A 17591-nucleotide genomic window follows, 5' to 3' on the forward strand; every position below is an offset into this window, starting at 1 on the left:
AATGGACTTTACAGATCAATGTGCATTGTGTGGAAGTCCTCGTCATTATCCACCACAAATATCCTTCCTTCTCGAGACCACGTGCCCCACTTGACTACGCGGGGAGAGACAAATTGCTTTTTCAGGGCGTCGAGATCAAACGACCACACCAATCTATAAGACAGTGTCTCTGCAGAAAGTAACTCTGCCGCGTCCGTTGTTGCCTCTCGCCCCCAAAGTCGCTAGCCCTGATCTGGATCACGTTAACAGATGCCGTCGCTACCGCGCATCGATCATATCATCATTGGTGCAAAGGATCTGAAAGCGGCAGCTGATTATTTCTATGAGACGTATGGGCTGGCGTCATACGTGGGTGGAAAGCACCAGGGCTGGGGAACCGAAAACATTATAGTGCCTCTTGGAGAAGGGTACCTAGAAATTGCGGCCGTTTTCGACGATGAACTGGCGGAGCAGATCGACTGGGGCCAGTAGGAACTCTGCTTCATGTCTTTGATGCTAGCGATGCACAATGCTCGAGGGCACTCCAGCGATGCCGATGTCTGACACACACTGGCACATATGTCGGGCAACCCATGAATTGACTGGAGAGGTCTACGTCACAGGCTTGTACTGGAGACTCCACTGACGGACAAATCCTGGGCACTCCTCACCTACTGCGTTGAGACAGAAGAGGGGGCCTTAGCAACTTCACACAGGCTGGGAGCAATGACCAAACCCATGCTGCGGGTGCGGCCAGATGGATGTGAGCTCACCTGGCGTGTGGCGGCCATGTCCCGCTTCAAAGAGGAGGGAAGGGCGTCCAAACCCTTCTTCATCACCTGGGATGACCCATCAGTCCGACCAGACAAGGTGCGAGCTGCAGCACAACGGAGGAACATTGCCAAGATTTCATTCATGAGTCAAATGCAGTGAGAAGACATTGCCTACTGAAGCTGCTGGCACAGTGTTGGCTGGCGCAATTACTTTGTGGTGTTTGAGTGAACGAGGGGAATTGTCTTCTCCTCTCCTGCTGAGTCCTGCAAAATTGTTGTGCTGACCCTAAATTTACGTGCATGTGAACCACAGCTTTCGGCGCCACACAAAGTGCAGCCACAAGGGATCGAGTACATTGAGCTTGCTGGGGACAAGAAGGCAACAGAAGAGTGGATTGGCACAGACAAGCTACCGCTCCGATGGGTGAAGGGTACCCCAGGCATCAAAGCTGTCGGTATCAAGACTGCATCAGGAATGGTAGAGCTTCGGTGAGATGTGTACTTTGCTTAAATGATAAACCGAAAGACAACACATCCTTGCACCGTTGGTGGCGTGTTCTGTCCAGAGGAGCTTGAGACTACGGCACTGTACTGCGAGTTTTAGAGCTGCTCATGGAGTACTGTCAGTGGGCACTTTTGGCATGTGCACATGTGGTTTGCATGTTAAAAGACGCAATGTTTGCTAGCAAAGTGCTGAATACGACATCACAGTTCCCAGCACACATCTTATTATGTCCACAAAGCATGCATATGCACATGCGCATGTAGAGCCTGGAACAGATGATGCCGCTCCTTTGCTCCAGATCCTTCTCGTTTCATCATGATGATCTGTAACTGGGATCTTCAATGTGACGCGCCTTGGCCAAGGAAAGCTCCATACGGGGGTCAAGTTTGCCTTGCATTTTCTACACAATCAGAACAGTACGCACACCTCAACAGTCAAAGCTCAGATTTGTCAGACACTGCAGCGCTGCTGGGGCCTGACAATTGCGCAATCGTCAGAGCCAACACTTGAACACCGCGAGCCAAATCCTTTGGAGCAGTGTGCTCGTCGGGGTGGTGACTCAGGCCATTCTTGCTGGGAACAAAAATCATAGCCGTGGGTGCAATCTGAGCCATGAATGCAGCATCATGGTATGCGCGGCTGATCATGCGCTTGCTCTTTGCGCCCACCAAGTCGGCCGCAGTTTGGATCGCATTGAGGACCTGCGCACAGAGAATTTGAGAAAGCCATCAGAAAGGGAAATTAACAAGATCAAAGCAAATGATGTTTGGTGTAGCTTGAGCCTCACCTTTTCATCACATGTTGCGACAGGGTACTCAAACTTGAGCTCCTTCGTGTGGCCACACTTGCGCTTCTCAGCTATCTCCTCTGCTGCGTCAAGAGTCTTCTTGATGACCCCATCTCTCCTTGCCTTGTCAGAGTCTCGGATATCGATGTCAAGGAGCACACTTCTGGGGACTGCATTATAGATGTTCGGCTGTTGGTCCCACAGCCCAACTGTTGCAACGGTTTCTGCAGCACCTACGGCATGAAATTACATTCAGTGTCTTGAGTGGGTACTGTCACGACAGCTGTGCGGCCATTTTGCATGCACGACACATCAAGCAGGATGCTGTGAAGCTTAGAACCTGTCGCCAGTGCTGCCTCCTCAATCCGCAGAGCCAACTCTGAAGCCGCCAAGCTTGGGTCGTTCCTGTGATTGGCAATTGACACAGCCTTTAAAGCAGCTCTAGCCAGTGTATTACCAGTGATGCGAGCCCGACTGATTGCAATAAATCTGATATTGGTACCTGTAAGACATGGGCATGCCGCCACCATGGCCGCCCTTCCCGGTGAACTTGATGCGGACAAGAGACGGCGCCATGATGGCCTCCACAATCCCAATATCTTTGCCTTCGGCCTCTAGTGCGGGGCCCTGCTCAATGTGCAGCTCCACAAAGGCAGCTATGTCACCCGGATTCTTTAGCAGGGCCTTGTCCGCATATTCCTGTGCCAGAGAGCCATGAACAACAGTCACATCAGGCTCACAGCAAAGGTAAATATACAGCTGACTTTTGAATGGGGTGCGAAACCTGAGCAGTCTTTGCAGAATAGCCCACTGCGTTGGCAGCCTCCACAAAGCTGGTCCCATTCTCATCCTTGAAGGTGTCCAGCACTTCTGGCTCCAGGAAACCAGTCATCCCCTGACTGCAGCACACAGGCAGGTTAACCTTGCTCAACCTTCACAGCAGGTGTGCAAAATAGAGTCAGACAAGCGGAGCTAGCTGCCAACCACTACCTGCCAAGGCAGGGAATGCTGAACCGCGAAGCCTCCTCAGTGGTGAACATAATGGCTTCTATAGACTTAACAGGCTTGAAACCAAGCTTCTGCAGAGCGCCGACAGCAGCAATTGCGCCAAGGGTCCCCAGTGCACCATCATATGGACCTCCCAGGACAACAGTGTCACTGTGCGATCCCGTCATAACAATTCCTGCACATCACATCACCAGGTGTTATGTGTGTTTGAGAGCCAGTTTGACACCTTGAGGGTCACGAAAAGCACCAGGAGCAGGATGATAATGGCCCACCAGCAGTGCTGTCAGAACCCTCCCAACGACCAAATGTGTTTCCCATCACATCTTCTCTCACAGACAAGCCTGCCTCTCTCATCCACTTCTTAATAACATCCCTTGCCTCCACATCTCGCTCTGAAAAGACGAGTCGCGTCACACCAGGTCGTGAACAATCGCTGTGTGTCGCCAGGTGATCGAACTGGAGGAACCAAGCACCCGTTTCAAGTCGTCTAGGGTTTAAGGTAAAGAACGGGAACAATGTAAACTTTCACATCTCGAGAGCATATGATAGTGCGTGATCGGATGTCTGCTACTCCCAGTACTCAGTATGCCTAGGGCTAGGAACCCCTGCTTAGGTGCAGTACAGCGCACCTGCGAGATCAGTTTCTCTCCGGTGATTTCGGCCACAAGAGCAGCACTCAAGTCTTCCAACGCCACTTCAGTTCCAGAAGCCATCCACGTGAAAAGCAGGCACAGTTTCAGAAGCATCGAGTGGTAAGAGCAAGTTTTTCTCCCCGTCGATGATATCATCAGGCAATACCTTGTCAACCCCAACTAAAGGCCCATTTAAATTGCCTATTTGAAGGTGTATGCAGGGGCGCTCGCCTCCAAATCTTGCGAATTCTTGGAGCACGTGGTCCAGCACGTGGTCCCAAATCTGCTTCTCGACACAGAATTTAGCCGAACTAGAGAGTACTATTATGTCTCCTGTTATGCGTTCCATTCTTCTTCTTCTTCTTAGAGAGTACTATTGTCTTTGAGAGTAAGTATGGTCATGTCAGCGGCAATTGCAGCTACCGTAGGTGGAATAGCGGTTGGTGTCGTTGGTATTGCTTGGCCATTCGTCTCCTGGTGAGTTTGGTGATATTCCGGTGTAGCCATGTCAATCTTCCTCAAGGAGAGGATTTATGTGTAAACTAACAGATATATTCCAACAGGAGGGCTGTTGCGACTCTTGAAAAGCCAAAGTACGTTGTCCTGAAGGCACTTGGGCAGGAAAAAAGGTGAGTTCTTCACAGCGTATTGAGCAAATGGCAACAAGTAACGGGCTGTCCAAACCATTTTTTATCGTAATTCAGGAATAGTACTGGATTCTTCTGACTCCCAGACGTAGCTTTCAGGTCCTTCTATGACCGTGAGCCAGCCATCACTGTCCGGCAGTATGCCCCCTACCTTGTTGCAGAGGTCACTGCTGAGGGAAAGGACATGCGAGAGGCTATTTCAGATGGCTTCCGCCAGGCGCGCGCAGCTGCCCATCCTAGTCTGCCCTGAGCAACTACCTCTTGCAAAGAAAGGGCTGTCCTTAGTTCAACTCGAGAGCTGGCTAAGATCCTGCGCAGGTGGCCAATTACATCTTTGGCAACAATACAGCCAGCGGATCTGAGGAAACAAGCGAGAAGATTGCCATGACATCGCCAGTGTCTGCCGAAGAGGACTTCCGGAGTATGAAAGGAGGGTCAGGAGAGAAGATCGCCATGACATCACCTGTCACAACAGACATGGATGGAACCAAGTGCGATCAACTGGATGGATCGCTGGGGCAAAGCCTGACTTGAATGCCTGCTCTTGCATGCATTGCAAAAGCTGTAGAAGGGATGCCCTGTAGAAGAAATGGCATGAAGACTATCCAACTAGTTGACCTGAGACACATGACAGCTGTGCGGTGTCTCTTGCAGGTATGTGGTGTCTTTTCTGATGCCTACCAAGTATAGGACCAAAGAGGATCTGCCCAAGCCCAAAAATCCCAACCTGCGCCTGCGGGAAGTTCCAGCCAGCAAGATGGCTGCCATATCATGGAGGTAAGAGGGCTCCAAGGTTGTACAAAAAAAGTATTTGTGTCCTGACTTTATGCTGACCTTCCCGAAAAAAGAGAGCGTTGCTTTGCAAACTGGCTGACCTGCTATTATGGAGCTCTGCACATGTTTTCTCTAGGGGAGGTGCGCGGCCAACGGAGCGCATTGTGGAGTCCAAGAAACAGGAGCTGCTGTCAGCGCTCAAGGAGGCTGGCATAGAAGTGGAGGATGCCAGCCCCAAGCTCGCACAATACTACCCGCCCTTTGCTCCACGATTCATTCGTTTGCAGGATTTGCTGTTGCCAATTAAAGACTAACTGGTGACAGTTGAAGACGATGTCTTTTTACTCCCAGGTGCTGAAACGAACAATTGTACAGTGTGGTAAGTCTAAGCCAGATTCATTTTGGGGTGGGTGGCAAGCTACAGCTTGCAATCAAGCAAGTAATTGCAATTGACAGCTTGAATGTGCCCATTCCCTTCTCATCCACTGCTTCTCAGATGGGCTACAAAAGACAAAGTAAGCATGCTAGCATATCCTGAGTTTGAGGACCGCTTTGAGGACTGCCTGAGGACCATATCATTAGGGACAAAAATCAACTTGCAACGAGTACCCAAAGCAGCGGGCACCCCAAAGTGCCCAGAATAGGCGCACGTGGTCCAATAATCCCGAATTTCGACGGAAACTTGTGTTTCTCACCAGACGAGGGTCCTTTTCAGTTATACGTCCCGTCAAACCTGATTTTAAAAATTTTAATAAGCTCCTACAACTGTTGATCAGGCCGCCCGATCCTGATTGCAAGCAATTGCGACCCGCACCCGTGTCGATGAGTCCATCCGGAATATGCAAGACGCTGCACGATCGTCGTCACTCGCCTGCGAAGGTGAGGTCGAATCTACTACTAGTCTTAGACACCAAAAACTGCTGTGTTGATTCTCAACGTCTCCTGCAACTCGAGAATTAACGTCTTCAAGTAGTCCGGAACAGATTCCGGAACAGATTGTGCACTGACAGCGAATCTGCCTTGCTTCAGAAACAAATGTAAGTTTGAAACTCTTTGATCTGCAGGCAGCGAGACAAAGGGCGCAGGAAAATGAAGCCTGGCGTTCCGTCAAGAAGTATGCGCTCGCGATCCTGCACGAGCTACAAGACGGTGGACCTGTTTCCTTGGCTCCGATTCTGCTACAACCATCTTTCTACGAGACGAAACATCTTTGGATAACGTTACAGTTTCTGGTAAGTTTCTGTCCCCGTCCTGTCTTTTCTTGAATGCTTTTGATGAAGTACTCGATTGCATGTGGTCCCTCCTTGTGTTTGTTACTAACTGCTACTTCTGCAAGTAGAATATCGTTCTGCTACAGGTTTCATGGAACTTTGTGGAATGCTCGCAAGCGCTCACGCCTCATGCGGATTTTAGCAGCCTGACTGTGAAGCTTGGCATGCCTGTGGAGGATTTTGACAAGCATGCAAGACTGACAGACATGAAGAATTTCTGCTGGATGCTTTGGTTTGAAATCAGTGGGGAAGCTTTCACACAAGAAGCTTTTGTGCACTTGCTGAAATTTGCTCATTAGAGGGCAGCCAGCTTGCATTGAGTCACAATGTGCATGTTGCACTGTATAAAGTTGATGACTGAAAATCAGTACAATAGCTATTTCTGCATGCTTTATAACATATTGACTGATAGAACATGATGATATCATTGATATCAGTAACCTGCACAACACTGAACCAGAATTTGTCACACACGGACTTGATCTCTTAAGCTAATCTTGATCTCTAAGCTGCTCATGCTGGCTTATTCATGTATTGGCTGTTTGTAGACCATTAAGCAACCCCTACATAAAAAAGGCATTCCTCTGTTCCACCATTTTTCGTTCATAAGATTCGGTATGCACATGGAGCACAAAATACTCATCCCCCCTCCTCCTGCGCCTTGCCCTTCTTCTTCCCAAGCGACTTGATGAAGGCAGGCATGGACAGCCCAGCTGCGTTGCGATCATTTTCCAACTGAGTGAGCACGCGCTGCACTGCTGTGGGCCCCGCGCGGGTGGCAGGCATCTGAGCTGCCAACCTCTGCACTTCCAGGGCAGCCTCCTTCCACTCAAAGAAACGCTGCTTCACATTCTTTTGGCTGCGCACCTCCAGCGGCAGGCAGCTAATGGCAGCACTGCCGCTGAGGCTGTCACCATGTTCCCAGAGCTGCCAGAACTGCTGCATGGAGTCCAAGTGCCTCAGCTGCGGAATTGCGCGCTGCAAACGCTGTGCAGGACCTGTGCTCCCACTCTGCAGGCCTGCGGTCGGTGCTACTGCCGCGCGTGCCGCTCCAGGCAGCATTGAGTTGTGCAAGGCTGCTGGTTGGGCTGATGCGCCCGCTGCAGCATGCTGGGGCTGCAACATCATGTCATTGATAGACACCACTGGCAGAACGCCGTATCCAGGCACAAGCACGAACTTGCTGTTCGCCACAATCTCGCTGTGCTCGCGCTGTTCCCTCTGCTCTGGAGTGCCCAGCAGCCTGGCGAATGGCCTGGAGAGGACATTGGACGAGCCCAGCACCGGCCCTGCACGCGCCGCTGGCGGCCTTGCAGGGGGCACCATAGGCGCTGCCCACGGTCTGTCCACATCAGCTTCAGCCGCTGCCGGTGGCGCTGCCGCTGCCACTGCTGCCACATGGGCTGAGGGTGCAGCTTCAATGGGTGCCACTGCCTCAGTCCTTTGTGGACTGCTGCCTGATGAAGCTGATAGCTGCAGCAGGGGTGCTTCATCCCCTGGCTCCCCCAGCTCTGGAAGCAAAGCCTCCTCCATCGCCTCCACCATGTCTGCAACAATCAAAATGAATGCCTTTACGGATCTTCATGTATTTAGAAAATTCCATCGAGAGCAGCAAACTAGAAGAGAGAAGCCACTTAACCTAGTTCTGATACAGGAAGCACAGTCAAGAATTTCACGCAGCATTGCAATAAATTATGGAACAAGGCATCCTCTATCAGGCAAGTACAGACCAGGCAGACATCCGCCTGAGGGCATGAAGCACATATAGAAAATCATTCAATAGCATGACTTACAGTGCATGGCTTGGAAGTGGTGGGAGTGATCAGAAATGAGACTTCTTGCACTTCTTGTAGAAACTGCACACCTTCAGGCTGCGCGCTCGGCTCCATGCGCGCAACAGTGGCTTCCAGATGCTGGAAGGAGCGCTGCTGGCTGGCTAGCTCTGAGGCATAGCTGGTGCGAGCAGCGCCGCGTCCCTGCACCGCCCTGACCGGGGAGTAGGCAGCCACTGCCAATGCTCCGCTGGCAGTGGTGGGCTGTGAGATGAACTCCCTGAATTGCATCATGAATGCACGCACTTCCAGCATGTGCCTGGCAGCTGTCATTGGCCGCATGCTGTCAAAGCTGTGGGCTGCCTTGTCCTCCTCATACTGCTCCAACAATTTCCTGCAGTCACCATAATTGTTATCAAAATCGGATATCTAAGTCCATGCCTCAAGGCCACATAGCTTCAAGCTTCTTGCTCTCTTGGCACAAGGCAATTCTACTCTCTGTGCCCTGCACTGCAACAAATTCACCTGAATAGCGGCGAGCCCAGCAGCAGCGCATGCACTGGATTCTCTGGGTATCGCTCAGCATCCTCAAGAGCATCTTGCACCACAACCAATGCCAGATAGTCTAGGGCGGCGGGAACGCTCTTCATGGAGTTCTTCACAGCGATCGTGCTCTCAAGCTCCTTGACAGTCTGCATGTTTCAGGGACAGAAATTGTAAAACAAGGTTAGCAAAGGCTTGGCAAGATGGTACCAGAATTTTTCCAGAGCCTCGGTAGCTTATTAGAGCCTCCCCACATTCACACAGGACTGTGCGCGCACCTGCCGCAGCTTTGGAAGGAAAGGGAACAGCAGATCCACCAGCCCCTGTGGCACTTGCACGCAGAAGCGCGGGTGCCAGTACTGCTCATAGTCGTTGGTCGCAGCGCCAGGCCAGCCAGCAGAACCGAGAAGACCAGCGGGCTTAAAGTACATGAGGTAACTCTTTGTCATGGCCTCATAATTCCACTTGCCCATTCGTGCAATGATCTGCAAAAGAAAGGTCCGTGAGACGATGGAGCCAAGCAAGAGCCCATAGACTGGGGCACAAACTCAATGCACTGACCAATCACAATAGTAGATGCTGCGCAATGTAGTTTGCTGGCATGAGACTCAGCCTACCCTTTCATCGATGCCCTCCTCGTCCAGATTCCTCGTTGCCAGTACCCGGAGAATATGTGTGACTTTCCTAACATGGACGCCCATCTCGTCCCGCACATAGCGCTTGATGGCCATTGCCTGTGTTGTGTAAGACAGATTCTCTCTCGGGTTGTTGGCAGGCCACATGGGGGTCTTCACCCACTTGTCAAAGTCATGCGGGTCTGGAAAGGGTTCCGCCATGATAGTGAAGCGATTCACAAGATGCTGCCCCAAGCTGCCATGGGGGCAGAGGGCAGGTTCTCTGTGGCGCAGGCTGCCAGAGAAGGACACCTTCCCATTTTCCAGGGTCTTGCCACCCTTCTGCACGAAAGCTAGCATAAATGCTGGGCAGGGCCCTGCAAGCACCAGGAGAGATTCAACTTTGCAACTTCACTGGGTTTCAGTGCCCAACATTGGACAGGAGCTGGTGCTGCACAGCTGTCAATTCTGCCTGATGAGATTGATCCAGAACGGCAAGTGCTCTTTCAGCTTCAAGCAAGTGTGCACACAATTTATGAGAACACAGGAACTCACCAATGCATTTGATCTCCCGCGGGCTCATCATATCCGCCAGAAAAATCATCCTGCCATCATCTGCTCGCCCAACGCTGGCGTACAGGTAGGCAAAGGAAGACCTGTCCCTGAGAGCAGTTGCACTCGGCGAGGCTAGCAGAAGCTTCATCAACTTCGTGTATTGGCCAATGGTCAGAGTGTCCTCCACTGTATTGTCCTGGGGGTCCACGCCCCCAGATGGACGCATGCCCTTCGCTGCCATGTTGTTTTTGAGAGTATCATAGACTGCCCCATATGTTGTGTCATCCTTCAAGGAGGAAAGCGACACCTGCATGCAAGAAAATTCATTCTGAAGCTCAGGTCTGGCTGTCATATTTCCACAGGCCACATTGCAGCACCCAAAAAGAATGTGCAGTCAACCCACCTTTCTGCGTTTCTCAGCAGGCAGGGCCGCCAGCTCCGCAGCATATCTGCTCTGCAAGGCGCTGTGAGCCCCTTCCAGGACTTTAAGCCTCTGTGAGCCACAACACATCTGCCGTTCTCAGAGGTTTCCTGTGTGAACAAAAGAAAGGCAACTTCACAGAGAGTGCGATAGAGGCAATTGAGATTACCAGCTCGGAGGCCTTCTGTGGCCAGTCCAACCCTGGCCAGTTCTTGCCGACCCAGTGAAGGAAGCGCACTGCCACATCCACACCCGCCCGCACCATGTTGCCATCATAGGGCTGAGCACGCTTCCTGCCCTCCTCATCGTGGAGCAAAAACCACTGCAAAAGCAATGCATTTATTCTGAGATCCATAACCAGTGCAGGCCAGGGCTCCAACAAATTGAATCGAAATGAGATAGTGCTTCACCTCAAATCTCTTGATAATGCTGTCATACTTTTTGATTGTATTCTCCCTGCCAGAAGCTCGCCTCTCCTGGCCAATCTTTTGCAGTTCACTGGCGGACAGCCTGCACTCACAAGCAGCAAAAAACATCACTGCTGCAAGACTTCCAAGTACCAGGTGGTTGAACCCGTGATCTGAACACCCTTTCTCTTTCTCTGCGCTTAGAAGACCACCTCACCGTGCAGTGGACTTCTTGGGCTTCTTTTTGGGCCTCTTTGCTGGTCGTATAGCAGCGTCTGGCTGTGACTCTGCCCCTGAATCACTATCATCTGCCAAACCCGACTCTGGATCTGACTCCTGCTCAAGGTCGGATTCGGAAGTCGGAGCAGCTGCAGCAGCCACTCTTCGCCTTCTACGAGGGATGGGCTGCTCATCGGAACTGTTCGGTACCTCTGACTGCGCTGTTTGACTCGCTGATTGCTCACCTGAAGCAAGACCTGCAGACCAATCCCAACGAACCGAAATAGTTGATAACTGAAAGCAATGTGAACCGAAATAGTTGATAACTGAAAGCAATGTTTGGAACCTGGTTTAATTGACATATCAGCAAGCAAAATGCGGAGCTCACCAGTTTCGGCAGACACTGTGCCGACTGCATGAGGCACAACATCAGGACTTCTCAAATGGTTTCGGGTTGCCAACGCCTGGCTCCGGAGTAACCTGCCTACCGGTTCTAATCCGCTTGCTGCCCTTCTCAAACTCACAAGAGATTCTAATAAATTATCAGCCTGCATACCGCACAGCACATGATCAGACACCCCATAATCAGGTTCAGCCCTCACGAAACTCCAACCAACGAGCATACTCGATCACACATTCATGCGCTAGCACTAGATTACGCGCTGGCATCCGTGCTAGGGCCCAAGGCGGGGCAGGCGGGGCTTCTGATCTCGCATCACACCTGCGCAGGTTGTCGGGTTCGTTTCGGGGCCATACATGTGCGTCCACGGCTGAAGCTCCAGGAGACAAGCAAGCATCACCTACTATCACGGTAGCCCGGACAAGACTGGGAAACGGTGCGGGATCACGCCAGAAAGTGGATTTGATTACAGCCACATTCACGGGCACATATAGCGGCTTGAGGACCCTTCCCTAGGAAAACCCTACGGACCCTGAGGACCCACCCGCATATATAGGGGTCCTCAAATAGTAGATATGTAGAGCATAACAGCATCAAGGTCATCCCAAGGCGATCACATGGTCATTCCAATCTTCATTGGTCTGCCTCTAGCCCCGGCGCCCAGTGCCGGACATTGTGCTGAACATTATCTGCAACGGCATCCTGACAGGATCCATTCTAGCCACATGTCCCAATCACTGGAGGCGTCTGTCCAGGTGGTGTGCCCACTGCATGCCCAGAACACAAGAAGTGCTGGTGTCAAGGAGCTCTGCTAGAAAGGCAATCTGCAAGGAAAAAGTTGAGGAGCTCGAGCACATCATAGGAAAACAACATGAGCAGGCTCCGCACATGTGGCTGCAGACGCCCTCCGTGCATGCCATGTGGCATTTACTGATAATAACAAGCGTTTGCTTTAAAATCCTGCAAGTGGCGGCGGTGAGGGAGTTGAGCGGAGCCGACAGCTGCATCAGTCAGCAGTGGAGCAGGCCAATCGCCAGCTCCTGCAGCGGCAGCATAGCCCCATATCCTGGATGCACAGGTGCTCACGGCTGGTCACACACAGGCAGCTCCACTTGGAGGGAGAAGTCGCCCGAATGCAGGCAAGTTCCGCCTGCATTTGGGTAGCCAGGCACGTCACCACGGCCTGTCTGGGCACAGCTCTGTGTGAATTGAACAAGGAGCGACGAGTGCATATGTTCTAACAATATCCCAGGCAGGCTAGGACATGCGTACGCGGCAGGCCCCTCAGCTTATTCCTGACAGCAATTGTCTTGCAGCCCCTCTGCAGAACAATTCATTGGAATAGCTCGAGGCGCGGGGGCCAAGTCTGACTCATTCCTGTGTCCCTGCCAGGAAGCCCAGGCACCAGGCTGATTCAGCCAGGTCCTGCCAGATGGTTTCCAGATGACAGTGAGAGCACGGACAGACAGCTACAGGGCGCACACCTGCAGCAAGGCGTGTTCACAGGTGTCCGTCTAGATCTGCTGGCTCGACCTGTTGAAGTGCCAGCCTCTTACAGGGCTAGCAGCTGTCCGTCACATCGCTCCGACGTACCTACAGCAGGGAAAAGATGACGTGTCGTGGCGGGAACAGCGCGAAATAATTTCGATCATGGCACTTTTGGGGTCAGGACAGGACATCGCTCTGGCGATGATTGAGCACAGCAGCCACGATTAGAATGAATCACAATCCAGGAATTGTTCAGAACCGTGATATTTAACATCTGCGGAGGTGAGAGGAGCGCGGCCGAGCTCCTGGGCTCCAGTGGGAAGAGCCATGCGCCTCGCTGGATGCCCAGAGTCCGGCGCTGGGCGGCGGACTTGCGTACTAAAGGCCCACAATCTAAGGGAAAGCAACACATTGAATTCTCTTGACAAGGCACAGCAGTCCGGATTCCTTCAGAAAGCGTTGTTTCAAGGGCAGCAGAATCGGCGCACGATAATGCACGGCACTGCCGGCACGCCGGCAGCCTGCAGAATCCTGCTCCAGGGGCAGTCCGGCAGTGCCGGCATGCCGGCAGAATCCTGCTCCAGGGGCTTTCCGGCACTGCCGGCAGGCCAGCAGCCTACAGAATCCTGCTCCAGGGGCAGTCCGGCACTGCCGGCATGCCGGCAGAATCCTGCTCCAGGGGTGTTCCGGCATGCCGGCAGCCGGCAAAATCCTGCTCCAGGAGCAGTCGGCACTGCCGGCAGGCCGGCAGCCTGCAGAATCCTGCTCCAAGGGCAGTCCGGCACTGCCGGCGTGCCGGCAGAATCCTGCTCCAGGGGTAGTCCGGCACTACCGGCATGCCGGCAGCCTGCAAAATCCTGCTCCAGGGCAGTCCGGCACTGCCGGCGTGCCGGCAGAATTCTGCTCCACGGGTAGTCCGGCATTGCCGGCATGCCGGCAGCCTGCACAATTCTACTGCTCCAGGGGCAGTCCGGCATTGCCGGCATGCCGGCAGCCTGCAGAATCCTGCTCCAGGGGCAGTCCGGCACTGCCGGCGTGCCGGCAGAATCCTGCTCCAGGGGTAGTCCGGCACTGCCGGCGTGCCGGCAGAATCCTGCTCCAGGGGTAGTCCGGCACTGCCGGCATGCCGGCAGCCTGCAGAATCCTGCTCCAGGGGCAGTCCGGCACTGCCGGCGTGCCGGCAGAATCCTGCTCCAGGGGTAGTCCGGCACTGCCGGCATGCCGGCAGCCTGCAGACTCCTGCTCCAGGGGCAGTCCGGCACCGCCGGCATGCCGGCAGCCTGCAGAATCCTGCTCCAGGGGCAGTCCGGCACTGCCGGCTTGCTGGCAGAATCCTGCTCCAGGGGTAGTCCGGCACTGCCGGCGTGCCGGCAGAATCCTGCTCCAGGGGTAGTCCGGCACTGCCGGCAGCCTGCAGCATCCTGCTCCAGGGGCAGTCCGGCACTGCCGGCGTGCCGGCAGAATCCTGCTCCAGGGGTAGTCCGGCACTGCCGGCAGCCTGCAGCATCCTGCTCCAGGGGCAGTCCGGCACTGCCGGCGTGCCGGCAGAATCCTGCTCCAGGGGCACTCCGGCACTGCCGGCGTGCCGGCAGACTCCTGCTCCAGGGGTAGCCCGGCACTGCCGGCATGCCGGCAGCCTGCAGAATCCTGCTCCAGGGGCAGTCTGGCACTGCCGGCGTGCCGGCAGACTCCTGCTCCAGGGGTAGCCCGGCACTGCCGGCATGCCGGCAGCCTGCAGAATCCTGCTCCAGGGGCAGTCCGGCACTGCCGGCATGCCGGCCTGCCTGCCGCCGGCACCGGCGCCGGCGCCGGCAGACTTCGGATCCCCTCGACTCTGCCTGCCTATTGCTCTTGCTCCACGGCAGCTGGACTGCTACAGGAGTTGGTTACAAGCCTGCAAGGATTCATCCGAGCCGGTGGCGGCCCGCTCCGTGGGAGTGCTGCAGGCTGGTTTTGTGAGTGCTACAGGGGGAGCTGCCGCCAGCCTAAATCTGTCTTCGACTGCTTGGATGGGGCAGGCGGAAGAGGTGATTTTTTGCAGATTCTTTTATGCTTTGATTTTTTTGACTAATGCATGCTTTTTCCGTGCGCGTGAGCTGTGTGTCTTCTTAATGCGTGTTCTGTGGAGCGGCCTCACTTGGAGATCAAGATCTAACAGAAGCGGCATCTGCTACGCCGCAGCCGCGCATCCGCTGCAGCTGCCGACAGCCAGAGCGCGGCCACGTCGGCCACAGGCAGCCTCCTAGGGACTTCTGTAATTTAGACTGGACAGACCTGGCACTTTGCTATGCAATGGTGCGCCCTGCTCCCGGGTTGCTCATGCATGTGGAGTCTGGCAGCCCAGTGAGCAGCTGGACCATGGTGTTGCAGAGAAATGGTGGATTACAAGTTTCAAGCCAGTGACTCCGTCGGATCCGGAGCGCTACCATGACTGCACATTCAACCATCAATGGCAAACGTCACAATTGCGCTGTTGCAGATGTTCTCGAGTCCACTGCTGTCCAAAAACTGTCTCGTGTCTGCGTCCTGAAACAGCCAGCCTCGGTGCCGCAGCAACTGTCGGCTCGGCGCCGAGCGCCTTCAAGGTTTCCAGGAAAGTTTCCATGATCAAGGGGCTGTCGGGGCTCGGCTGTGCAGGCTGCCGGGCTGCTGAGATCCCAGGTGGTGACGGCGCCGGAGGCAGCCCTCCACCGCCACTGACGGCCGCCACTGCCCTGCTTGAGCAGACGCCTTCTCTATGGCGCTGACGGCTCCCGCCCCTCCGGCTCTGATAGCTCCGCAGCGCTGAAGCGAGCGCACTGATGCCGGTCACTTCCACGCTGGCTCCTGCCTCCGCTGAGGTGACGGCAGTCGCCGTGCCCTGCACGCAAGCCTTGCACTTTCAAGAGCCTCGAAGTCGCACTGCCGTCAACCCGGCTGTCTCCCAAAAGTCTCACAAACGCCACGCCTGTGAAGACAGAACCGCGACGAACAGATTGCATGCAGAAGGTTTCACGATGGCAGCACCGCTGTCATGCATTCCTGCTGCTTCTGAGCATCGCCGACTGGAGCCCACGTCTGCTGGCCACCTGTGCGCCACCTGTCGCTGTTGCTCATCACACCCGCTGTCGCTGCCACTGCTCGTCCAGCAAAGGACTCGCAAATCTCACATTGTCCAGTGCATTTGGCGCCGGTGATGCAACAGACGCCAGTGAACATCAGAGCGCTGTGCCAAAACCTTGAAGTTCATGCGAATTATGATGCAGGCTCAAATTGAGTGATCCCTCATCGGTCATCAGCAATAAGGTTCTCATGGCCTCAAAGGCAACACAAGTCAGCTTGCACAGCTCCTAATGAGCTCTTCAAGCAGAGCAGCATTGCATGCAACCACATTCTGCCACAGATAATGAGAGGAACGTTCTCACAGCCAAGGCTGCATATTGACAAACTCCCTGAGCTCACCTTGCTAGGGAGCAGCAAACCATGTACACCGGTAACAAGCATGAACATTACCCAGAAGCCCTTCAGTAGAAATTCAGAATTGATATCAAGCGCCCTAGGACTAACAGAATTTTAACTGTTATGAGCTCCCAGTAAAAACGCACTGGTCTTGCCTGCATGAGCAAAGCGCATGCAGATCTCCCTTTGGCATGTATTCTTGAGGAGGGGCAAAGCCAGGCAAGTGCAGGCCCACCCACCTGCCGCGGCCGAGGGTGGGTTGCCAGAGTGATGGCGGCCGCAGCTCAGAGAGTTGCGAGGGGTGCTCCGCAGCAAGCGCGCCGGAATGCATCGCCGGCAGTCCGGCTGGCCATCATGACGCCGCTGCCTGATGAGGGTGCGCCCGCTGCATGCCTGGAGAACACAAGTGCTGGTGTCAAGGACTCCTGCCAGAAAAGCCTGCGAGAATGAAGTTGAGGGGAGGGCTGCGGAGCGCATCACAGGAAAATGCATGAGCAGGCCCCACATGTGTGGCTGCAGACGTCCTATCTGCGAGCTCTGTGGCATTGATCAAGGATAGCAAGCAGTGGCGCTTCAAACCAATTGCATGTGGCGGGAGCAGGCCGGCCGGCGCACCTGCCGCTGCAGCAGCTTGCGGCCGCGTAGCCCCAGATCCTGGACACCAAGGTCCTCACAGCCTGCCACGCCCATGCGCTGCTGCTGCCGTGGGGAGGGAGAAGTCGCCCGGCTGGGGTCCTGGCGCCCCGGCCGGCCCAGCGCGCACGCCGATCCGGCTGGAGGTGAGCCTCACCTGCGATCGGGCAGCCAGGCAGGTCAGCGTGCACGTCTGAGCACAGCTGCGCGCGGCCGGCGCGAGGAGTGTCGACTGCAGATGCCTAAGTAGCAACCAAGGCGCCAGGCAGGCTGGGACGTGCCCCTCAGCAAAAGCCCTGGCTGCAGGTGTCTTGCGGCCCCTCAGCAAGACTCTCTGGTGATAGGAGAACGGCTCGAGGTGTGAAGCCCAGAGCATGGTGGAGCCTGACCCCTCGCTGAGCAATCCTGCTTTCTGAGCATGGCTGACCCTGCCAGGGAGGCCAGGCATCAGGCTGGTCCAGCCAGGTGCCGCCAAATTATTGTTGAGGAATGGTTAGAGCACGGCGAGGTGAGCTGCAGGGTCCACACCTGCAGCAAGGCGCGTCCACAAGTGGAGATCTGCTGCCTCGATCTGCTCAGGTGCCAGCCTCTGGCAGGGCTAGCAGCTGTCCGGCGCCGCGTTCCGACGGATCTGCAGCATGCAGAGATGGCTTTGGTGGCAGGAGGAGCGTGAAAGCATGTCGATCAGGGCGCTTTTGGGGTCAGGTCAGGACATCGCGCTGGCC

At 54.6% G+C, this 17591-nt stretch overlaps 4 protein-coding genes across 4 annotated transcripts; 2 read left to right on the plus strand and 2 right to left on the minus strand.

Moving 5' to 3' along the window:
* The first annotated feature begins 130 nt into the window (after positions 1-130).
* COCSUDRAFT_52943 (hypothetical protein) lies at positions 131-1439 on the plus strand. The gene is made up of 3 exons (XM_005650091.1): positions 131-467; positions 603-849; positions 1066-1439. The coding sequence occupies exons 1-3, from the start codon at positions 250-252 to the stop codon at positions 1243-1245; spliced, it is 645 nt and encodes a 214-aa protein (XP_005650148.1). The 5' UTR covers positions 131-249; the 3' UTR covers positions 1246-1439.
* Positions 1398-3798, minus strand: COCSUDRAFT_52944 (N-carbamyl-L-amino acid amidohydrolase; the record flags this gene model as incomplete). The annotated part of the gene is made up of 8 exons (XM_005650092.1): positions 1398-1958; positions 2045-2277; positions 2385-2449; positions 2547-2743; positions 2829-2943; positions 3035-3227; positions 3325-3508; positions 3682-3798. The coding sequence occupies 8 exons, from the start codon at positions 3796-3798 to the stop codon at positions 1692-1694; spliced, it is 1371 nt and encodes a 456-aa protein (XP_005650149.1). The 3' UTR covers positions 1398-1691.
* A 224-nt stretch (positions 3799-4022) lies between these two features.
* Positions 4023-5563, plus strand: COCSUDRAFT_52945 (SOUL heme-binding protein). The gene is made up of 6 exons (XM_005650093.1): positions 4023-4161; positions 4248-4313; positions 4431-4548; positions 4650-4822; positions 4986-5108; positions 5242-5563. Exons 1-6 carry the CDS (start codon positions 4079-4081, stop codon positions 5417-5419), a joined length of 741 nt encoding a protein of 246 aa, XP_005650150.1. The 5' UTR covers positions 4023-4078; the 3' UTR covers positions 5420-5563.
* Positions 5564-6764: 1201 nt separating this feature from the next.
* COCSUDRAFT_32709 (hypothetical protein) lies at positions 6765-7566 on the minus strand. The gene has a single exon (XM_005650094.1). It carries the CDS (start codon positions 7436-7438, stop codon positions 7016-7018), a length of 423 nt encoding a protein of 140 aa, XP_005650151.1. The 5' UTR covers positions 7439-7566; the 3' UTR covers positions 6765-7015.
* Between the last annotated feature and the right edge of the window lie 10025 nt (positions 7567-17591).

Source organism: Coccomyxa subellipsoidea (genome assembly GCF_000258705.1).
Source record: "Coccomyxa subellipsoidea C-169, whole genome shotgun sequence".
In the NCBI taxonomy this organism is placed as follows: Eukaryota; Viridiplantae; Chlorophyta; class Trebouxiophyceae; family Coccomyxaceae; genus Coccomyxa; species Coccomyxa subellipsoidea.

Coding starts and splice junctions, on each gene's coding strand:
- COCSUDRAFT_32709 (XM_005650094.1), bottom strand. CDS start 7,438: ATGCTGCCTGGAGCGGCACGCGCGGCAGTAGCACCGACCGCAGGCCTG.
- COCSUDRAFT_52943 (XM_005650091.1), top strand. CDS start 250: ATGCCGTCGCTACCGCGCATCGATCATATCATCATTGGTGCAAAGGAT. Junction 468..602: donor GAGCAGATCGACTGGGGCCA/GTAGGAACTCTG, acceptor TCTACGTCACAG/GCTTGTACTGGAGACTCCAC. Junction 850..1,065: donor CATCAGTCCGACCAGACAAG/GTGCGAGCTGCA, acceptor TGTGAACCACAG/CTTTCGGCGCCACACAAAGT.
- COCSUDRAFT_52945 (XM_005650093.1), top strand. CDS start 4,079: ATGGTCATGTCAGCGGCAATTGCAGCTACCGTAGGTGGAATAGCGGTT. Junction 4,549..4,649: donor TTTCAGATGGCTTCCGCCAG/GCGCGCGCAGCT, acceptor GATCCTGCGCAG/GTGGCCAATTACATCTTTGG. Junction 5,109..5,241: donor ATGGCTGCCATATCATGGAG/GTAAGAGGGCTC, acceptor TGTTTTCTCTAG/GGGAGGTGCGCGGCCAACGG.